This window comes from Neolamprologus brichardi, chromosome 18 (assembly GCF_056152115.1).
Source record: "Neolamprologus brichardi isolate AB-2024 chromosome 18, ASM5615211v1, whole genome shotgun sequence".
Lineage (NCBI taxonomy): Eukaryota > Metazoa > Chordata > Actinopteri > Cichliformes > Cichlidae > Neolamprologus > Neolamprologus brichardi.
The window spans coordinates 17,389,642-17,398,015 of NC_142121.1; the positions used below are offsets into that span (position 1 = coordinate 17,389,642).

Below are 8,374 nucleotides of genomic sequence, written 5' to 3' on the forward strand. Positions count from 1 at the left end.
TACTCTCATTGAGTAACGTAACGGAATACGTTACAGAATACATTTTGGGGCATGTATTCTGTATTCTGTAATGGAATACATTTTAAAAGTAACCTTCCCAACACTGCTTCTGAGAACTGATGACCTTTTTCCATATTTTCCCCAGATCAGCTATAATTTAAAAAAATAAAGTAATTTTAAATAAGAATCTTAAAAAGTGTTTCAGTTCTAACGTTTTATATATCAGGACATAATAAAAAAAATATTCTGTCCTTACCAGGTTCGAAAATTATTTGAATACAGATGAACAAGAACACACACTCCACTTTGTTTCAGATGTCTTGTTCAGATGCAGTTTTGCAAAAACTAAACTGAGGCTTCCTCTTCACAACTCTTTGAAACAGGCCATATTTATTATATTTTTCTGATAGTACTGTCATGATCTTTAACATTTAACATGCTGACTGAGATCCATAAAGAGAGAGATGCTGGGTCTTGGGGTTTTTGCAGTTTCTCTGAGCACTGCATTGTCAGACATTGGGATATTGGAAACTGTCTTGGTTGTTTTCCACTTTTGAATATTTTTTCTCACTGTAGAATGATGGACTTGAGTTTGTTGACCTTATAACTCTTTCCAGATTGAGTAGCAGCAACAATTGCTTATTTAAGATGGTTGCCAATGTCTTTTCTGTGGAAAACACAAGAACCTGAAAAGTCAAAATAAGTATTTTTATAGAGGCGCTCACACTTGCTGGTTATCAGATAATTATGGTCATTCAATTAACAGTACCTCACTGCTACTTACCCTGTTAATTCCTCAGGAAGCGGAAAAGGTATAGATAGTTTTTCATACACAACTTCTCCATTATTCATATTTACTTACTTTTAATACCTGCTAAGAACCAGATTTTTTTTTTTAATACTATGTCCTGATACATAAAACGTTGGAATTATTATCTATTATAAAAGCCATGTTATATTACAGTCCCAAATCCAAAAAAGTTGGCATGTGTGCATGTCTTTTGAACACTCTAGTTCACGTTAGTAAACTCTTCTTTCTAAAAACCTCACCTTTACTGTACCTTTTCGTGGAGCTGGTACAGCTTAAAGTACATTAAAAATGACCTTGTGAAGTTTCTCCCTGAAGGTGCAATCGGAGATCAAGAGGAAATGGCGCAGCTGGACGGTGAACCGGTACTTTGCTGTGGACCTGAAGCAGCAGAGGCATCCTTCGTTGGCCAGCAGTGGAGTGAACGGCGGGACTCAACTGTCGATCCTCAGCAAGAGCAGCTCGCAGATACGCATGTCGAGCCCGCTGGCGGAGAATGCCAACATCAGCCTCCCGACCTGAGCATCTGATTTGCTAGAATCAACTTCAAGGTGCCGTTCCACTTACCTACATCAGACCAACCAGAGCAGACCAAAGTGGCCCCTCAAACCTCTTGCATGTAGTTAATTCACCTTTAGAAAATGAATCTTTCTGAAAACATTTACTGGAGATTTTATGTCTTTATAATTTAATATTGAAGTAATATATTTAATTTATCTCACTACCTTAGACTACTTTAGGTTGCAATTTTTATGATTAATGACTTAAAATTAATATTTTTGCACAACTTAAATTACATTTTATTGATTTAAACTCTCTTTATATAATATTTCCCCCTTTTATTGTTTTATTTACATTCAGATAGGAGATGGTGCCACAAGAGACACTACTAAAATAATAATGATACATTTTAAGAAATAAATAGCTTGATATAAAGTATGGGGTCATATTTGGCTGTTGGTGTAAAGTAAATGTGCTTCAAAGTGCCACACTGGTTGCCTGACTGGATTTCATTACAGCCCAAAGTTAATTATCAACCAAACGTTCGCCTTGCTTGTAAAAAATGCTCATTGTTTAAATGTTTTGTCTTGAATTTAAACATTTTCTACTTTCAGCCGTAAGTACAGAGTATGTCAAAATATAACTTATATATAAAGAAAAAAAAACAACTCATGGATTGTGTAAATAGTGACTTTTAGTGTCTAGATCAGAATTTCTTTATTTGGGATAACACAGTATTGTTATGACCTTTTCAAATAAAAGGAACTGGAGCCCAGATCTGTAGACTACATCCCATATCCAGAGGACCCAGAAGATCCTGCCCACTCTAGTCTGGACTATTTTTTGTATGAAATGAAAAATAAAAACACATGCAGTATATATAAAAGAGATTTGAACGAGCAGTGTTTCCCAACCTTGGGAATCCCAAGATTAGATTGAATTAGAGGGACTGTGAGATGCTAGCCATAATGTGGACATTGATATTGGTTTGTTTTTCCTTCTAGTTCCTCATCTTGATGCTTAAAATAAGCAGCCTGTCCTCACAGAGTGTGATGATGGGTTGTGAGTTGACTTAATTTTGTTTTAAGCACTTACAGATCAGAAAGGTTGGGAACCACTGATCTACTATCTGAACCAACTAGAGCCTTTAGCTGCTCTACTAGTGGAGCTCAAGTCCCCTTTTCCCTTTTCAGACAGATTCTTTTTGCAGACTGTGAACATAAACAGTACATGTGCCATATAGTGGATGCTTTCACCCAAAGCTCTTCATAGTGCCATGAGTTTAAATGTACATCGTTTTATTGTAGGGGAGAGATTCCCACTGTCAACATGCTCTTGAACATAACAGATTTCATTGTCTCTTGATCTCTTTCCTCCAAGCTTGAGGCCATTGTGCCATAATAAATTGTTCCTACTCTAATTTTAACCATCCTACGCTCATATTCCAAAGTGCCTAGTCGGTCACAAATAGCTATCATTTTTACATTTTTACAGGTAGTCTAAAGGTGCAGCGAGTCATTTCAAAGAATGTACAGAGTGGTGGATTTCAGTGTAGACTGAAGAAAATATGCTTTTTTCCATTGTGTGTCTCAAAACTTTATTAGTGAATTTCTCATCATTGTCAGTTTATTAACTTACACATAGTGTAAAAAGAGTCCTGAGTAGTTTTCCATAATTTTTATTTATTTTATTTATCTCTTGGTTTACAGCCATGATGTATCTACAACACTCATTCTAGCAGCAACGTGAAACATAAATGGCTTCAAAACAAAACAAAAAAACAAGTGGTGTAACAGTCAACATTAAATGCTTTAATGTGACAGCTCTTGACAATCTCTGATTTTTGCTCATTTTTCTGTTTTGTTTGTGCAAAAAACAGGCTGAGAAACAATAATTGTACAAGTGGGGAAATTATTTAATAGAATAAAATGTGAAATGATGTAAACAAAAATAATTTTTTCACCATATTTATTTTATGTACCATCATAGTTGGATTCTAAGAATGTAGTATCTTTGAACAATGAATTGATGATACTTTACAGATAAGGATGTATATTTATTTTTCATGAAATGGTGCCATGTAAAGTGACTATATGTACAGTATACATGCTTTTTTGTGCATAAAATATAGTTGTGGTTCTAATGTATGATTTCATTATTTTGAGTGATGTGGTGTTCTTGGTCTAAGTGCCATAAATGTAGTGTCATAAGAAGTGAGAGATGCATAGCAACGTCTCTCACTCAAGAGAAAGACAAAAAAACACAAGAAGCAGATGCAACCTCTGAAAAGTAACATTATATCAAATGCATCATCTTTGCAGCTTGTGGACAGTAGAGTGAGGACAACAGACAGGGGACATGATTTTATTCAAATAGATTTTTAGAGGTGGAACAACTGCAACAGACAAAACACAAAGTGTGTAAGAGAGTGTGACTTTAAACACAAACACTCTGCTGCTGCTTACGTGTTTCTATCACCAGCCGTCACTCTGAGTGTTAAACAGCTCAGATGTAAACGACCATGTCTCAAAGCTGTTACTGTATGTGAAAAAAACAAGAGTAAAAATGACTCCTTGCTCATTTCTGTGCTGTGTATTTGTCTACCACAGGGTGGCAGTAAAATGTTAAGGAGAGTGGACAGTTTTGACAGGCACTGTTTTGCTCATGTTTAGAAATGTAGGATAGGGGATAGAGATGCTTATATGTCATATTTTTATTCTTTTTCTACATCTGTTTTTGTGACAAGCCCAACATTTTGATGTCCATAATAAAACTTAAATTAACATTGTTTTGTTTTTTCAATGTAGAAATATATGTTTTTCTGTCATGCCATATCTCAAATTCCTCCCCTTCACTTTAGTGAACTGTGAACTGTGTCAGTTTTTAACCATACTGTGAGATTAGAGGGAATATGGAGAATTTGTTTCGATTCTTAGCACTAGAGGAAAACTGAACATTGTAGCTTTTAGCTAAAGTTTGGCTAAAAGAGACCACACTGCTTTTCTTCTTGCATTTATTTTAGAATTATTACAACAAACTAATGTATCAAAGAGAAACCCTGATTTTTTAAAATATTATATATAGAGATTTATAATAGCGTGATAACACGCTTATATCTGTATGCTAGAAAAAGAAGCTACATCCAGTGATTAGGGAAACAGCTAGCCTCTGATCCTCATTTAACTCCCTATTTTATACCCAGACCAAAAATACAATATATATAATTTATGAATAATCCTAAAAGGCTGTTTCCCATACCTAGTAGATTTCTACTAGCTGGAAGTGACTTTTTACTAGAAGAGAAACCCCCCCTTAGCTAAATAAGCTACCTGGACAACAAGCTAATATCTTGTCTTTTTGCCAGCATTTTTAGCATCAATCTCATTTAACTTTCTGCAAAAAAAAAAAAAAAAAAAAAGTAAATGAGTGTTTCTAAAACTGATTAAAAAAATATTTTGACTGTAATTATTCTATGTGGCATATCTCTGTGTTAAGATGCTGTTACTTTGGCGGTTGTGCTTGTTGAGCCGGTTTTATGATGTTTTGAGTGTGTGTTAAGTCTTGATTGGCAATGAATTGAATGTACCGTTGTCGCTCAGCTGCTCTTAAGTGTTGCCTGCTATAAATTTGCCATAGTGTACAAATGATGTCTTTTCTTTATCATGTATGCATACGTTTGGCACACAGGTGGACCTCTTGACTAAGACCTGCAGTGTTTGTGGCTGTGATTTTGTACATTTCTTTATGTACCAGTTTTCAGTGTGTGTGTGTGTGTGTGTGTGTGTGTGCGTGTGTGTGTGTGCGTGCGTCTGTGTTTGAAAGTTGGAGACTGTAATCTGTATGCATGTGTATGTAATGACAAGCATTTAAATATATGTAAATTCTCAGTTTAATGAAGAAAAAATATCTATGAACTTTCATCAAAGTTAAGTTCTACCTGTGACAGTGTGCCATGTGTAACAAGCGTTCTGGTGTCCAACATTCATGTCTCCAGTTGTGTAAAATTGACTGCAAAATAAACTTGTACTGGTAAGTTGTTGTACTTGCAAAGAGTGTGATTCATTATTCAAAGGTGGAAGATTTACTTACATTTACTATTGGTGTAAGAAGTTTACATACACATGGGTGTGAATGTCATGGCAATTTGGGGCTTTTAATAATTTCTTTGAATTGTTCTTTTTCCAGGATGAAATAATTGTACAGTATCCATCTTTAATGTCTTTAAAAAATAAGAATTATCCACACAAGGTCAAAAGTACACATATAAGCTCAAAGGTATACCTACATCGCCACTAATATTTGATTAAATACAGAATTGGTAGAGTTCATTTAAATTAGTTGGTTTCCTGGCATCACTTGGCTTTAAGTATAGTCCACAAATTTTCAACAGGGTCGAAGCCAAGGCTTTTAAAAAGGTCATTCCACAAGCTTAGTGTTAGCCTGCTATATTTATTCCAAAACCAGAGTTTAGGATGATTGTCCTGTTAGAACACCCAATTACGTCCAAGCTTCTGGCTGTTGATCTCAGGTGATGTTGAAGAATATGGAGGTAGCACTCCTTCATTATTCTAAACACTTTGTTGAATGTACTAGTATCACTGACAGCATAACAGTCCAAGAGCACCACCACCATGCTCCTCCAAACATACCTCGTGCTGTCAGAGCCAAATAGCTCAATCTTTATCTCATCTGACCATAAAATGTTTTCCCCAGAAGACAAGTTGCTTGTCTATATGTGCAACTGCAAATTTCAGCCAAGCTTGAAGGCAGCAATTTTGGAATAGGGGCTTCTTTCTTGATCAGCACCTAATCAGGCTAAGACAGTGTAATACTGGACCCACTGTGAACAGTGACTCTGGTGTTTCAGCAGTTTCCAGGCTTGAGCTTTGAGTTTTTGTGGTTCCTGGGTTGTTCCTGAATGCCTTATCAGATCTTGGCAAAGCGATGACACATACAAATAACTTGTACTTATGTACAGTTGTTTGAACTGATGATCTCAGAATTTGCAGATGTTTAAAAATGGCTCAAACGTTCTCCTTTTTAGAGCTTCATTGTTCCTTGGATTTTACCATTGTTCTGAGTATCGGTCAATCAAACAAAGAAAAAGAGAAACTACCAGTTGTAGTCAATTATGATTACTGATGAGAAGTTAATATGTCTTTGCTGTATCAAGTCAAAGGACATTTTAGACCCTGAATATGTACTTTTGACTCTGTGTATATTAGAGAAAATCCAAAATAGCTTAAAACTTGTCCACCTAATTCTTGCTTCTTGTTCTTGTTTTTTTAAAGTCATTAAAGATGCATGCTGTACAATCACTCCATCCTGGAAAAAGAACCGATCAAAGAAATCATTAAGAGTCCAAAATCACCATGACAGTCACACCCATGGTGTGAAAGTCACAACTGTGGAGAATAACAGGATTTTTGCACTACACGTATGACTTTATTGCGGGGGATTGCACCCAGTGCAAGTAACAATCTTTGTTGGTGTCTGCGCTAAAGTAACCTGAGGGGTACACTTTGGAAAAACCATCCTAAAACATCATCCACATTATCTGCACGACTTTGATAGATTTAACAGATAATCCTGGGTGCTTGTTAATAAATGTTAATTATTATTATTCTAAGGGTTTTTTGGACATAGGCGTTCAAGACCAGTTTTGGTCCTCTGCTTCATACAGGATTTAAAAGTAATTTAAAAAAAAGGTTTAAAATAAAAGTTTTTATCTAAAAAAAACAAACATTTTATTTAAAACAAGTTGGCTTTCAGTTTATGACTGCAGAATCTGTTCAAGCAAAAGTCAAATCCAAGACACAGAAAATATTTCTTACCAGTTATTGTGGGCAGTTGTGTTTATTCGAGACAAAAAATAAAACGTTTGCTCTCAGCAGCATTAAACTGTAACCTTAATTGGAGTACCAGTTCATGAGGAGAACCACCAAAGCTTAATGTTATATTTCACAGTTTTCTATATTTTACATTTCCTATGATTTCTACATTATTCTATTCCATAAAAGTTTCATCCCATTTTATTGAGTATAACTTCTTGTGAATATTGTTTAAAATATATTATACTAATTCATATATACATAAAATAAAATATTATTATACAAGTTGTATCTACTTATTAGTCCAAAAGAAGGGGGGATAGATGGGCTCAGTAGGATCACTGAGATATCAGCTGTGACAACCGGAAGATTTTTACATTCATTATGAATCAAGCAAGTAGGGCCTATAGGCATAATTTTTAGGTCTGAGGAATAAAGAGGGTCTGAGGAAGGTGAGGTTTGGCTTCAGGTCCAACATTGTATATGGTGAAAGGAGAAAATGTGCTTTTCTTAGGTCCTGGTTAAAATTCTGATAGAAAGGAAATCCTATTCTTAGATGGAAAAAGTAAACACTGAATACTTTTAAAACCACAAATGTTCATCTATTACTGTGCATTACATGCACGGGTACACTGCTACAGTGTTTGATGTCAATTGTGTGTAGTTAATCTGGTACTATCTTTGTGTTACAGATCTTGTATAGTGAAATATTTTTGTACACTAATGTGTCTGCAGCGTTGCTGAATATAAAGACTTAAAAAGTGCAGGGCTGAGATCCAGCATATGAAGTTAAACCAAACTTAACTTCAGAGATGCTGGATGAACTATTACTTTAGGAAATATAATTAAGCAAGCTGTTCTCAGTCTTTATGGTGAGCAAATCTAACAAACTGCTGCTTAAAATAATTACATAATTACATAATTACAAATGCAAAGGCTTAATGGTTGTACAATTCTCAATATGTATTTGTGTGCACACATACTATAAAATTTATATACTGACTAGAAAAATCACATGAACGTTCCCTGAGGTCGGAACAACAACACAGAAAGTCTGAAAAGACATCTTATGCATCTCTGCAACCCCAGGCACATCTCACAAAAAGGCATAATTTGACACCCTGGGGTGAGGAAGTGTTGTAAAAGCACATGAACACACAGAACTCTGAAAAATGACTTCCAAACTCCAAAAATTGGACCACCTGAGGAGCACTTGAATGCACAAATAAGAGGT

At 35.2% G+C, this 8,374-nt stretch overlaps 1 protein-coding gene across 7 annotated transcripts in view; it reads left to right on the plus strand.

Annotated features, from left to right (window-relative positions):
• The window catches only part of LOC102792088 (pituitary adenylate cyclase-activating polypeptide type I receptor-like), a 30,658-nt gene extending 25,305 nt beyond the window's left edge, over nt 1–5,353 (plus strand). For 3 of the 7 annotated variants that reach the window (XM_035908331.2, XM_035908332.2, XM_035908334.2), the window contains one exon: nt 1,114–5,353. In XM_035908331.2, the coding sequence (XP_035764224.1) occupies nt 1,114–1,338 (225 nt within the window). In that variant the 3' untranslated portion in view covers nt 1,339–5,353. The remainder of the gene's footprint in view (nt 1–1,113) is intronic. The other 4 variants (XM_006792155.3, XM_006792158.3, XM_035908333.2 and 1 more) reach the window with 3 other exon arrangements.
• The last annotated feature ends 3,021 nt before the right edge of the window (nt 5,354–8,374 follow it).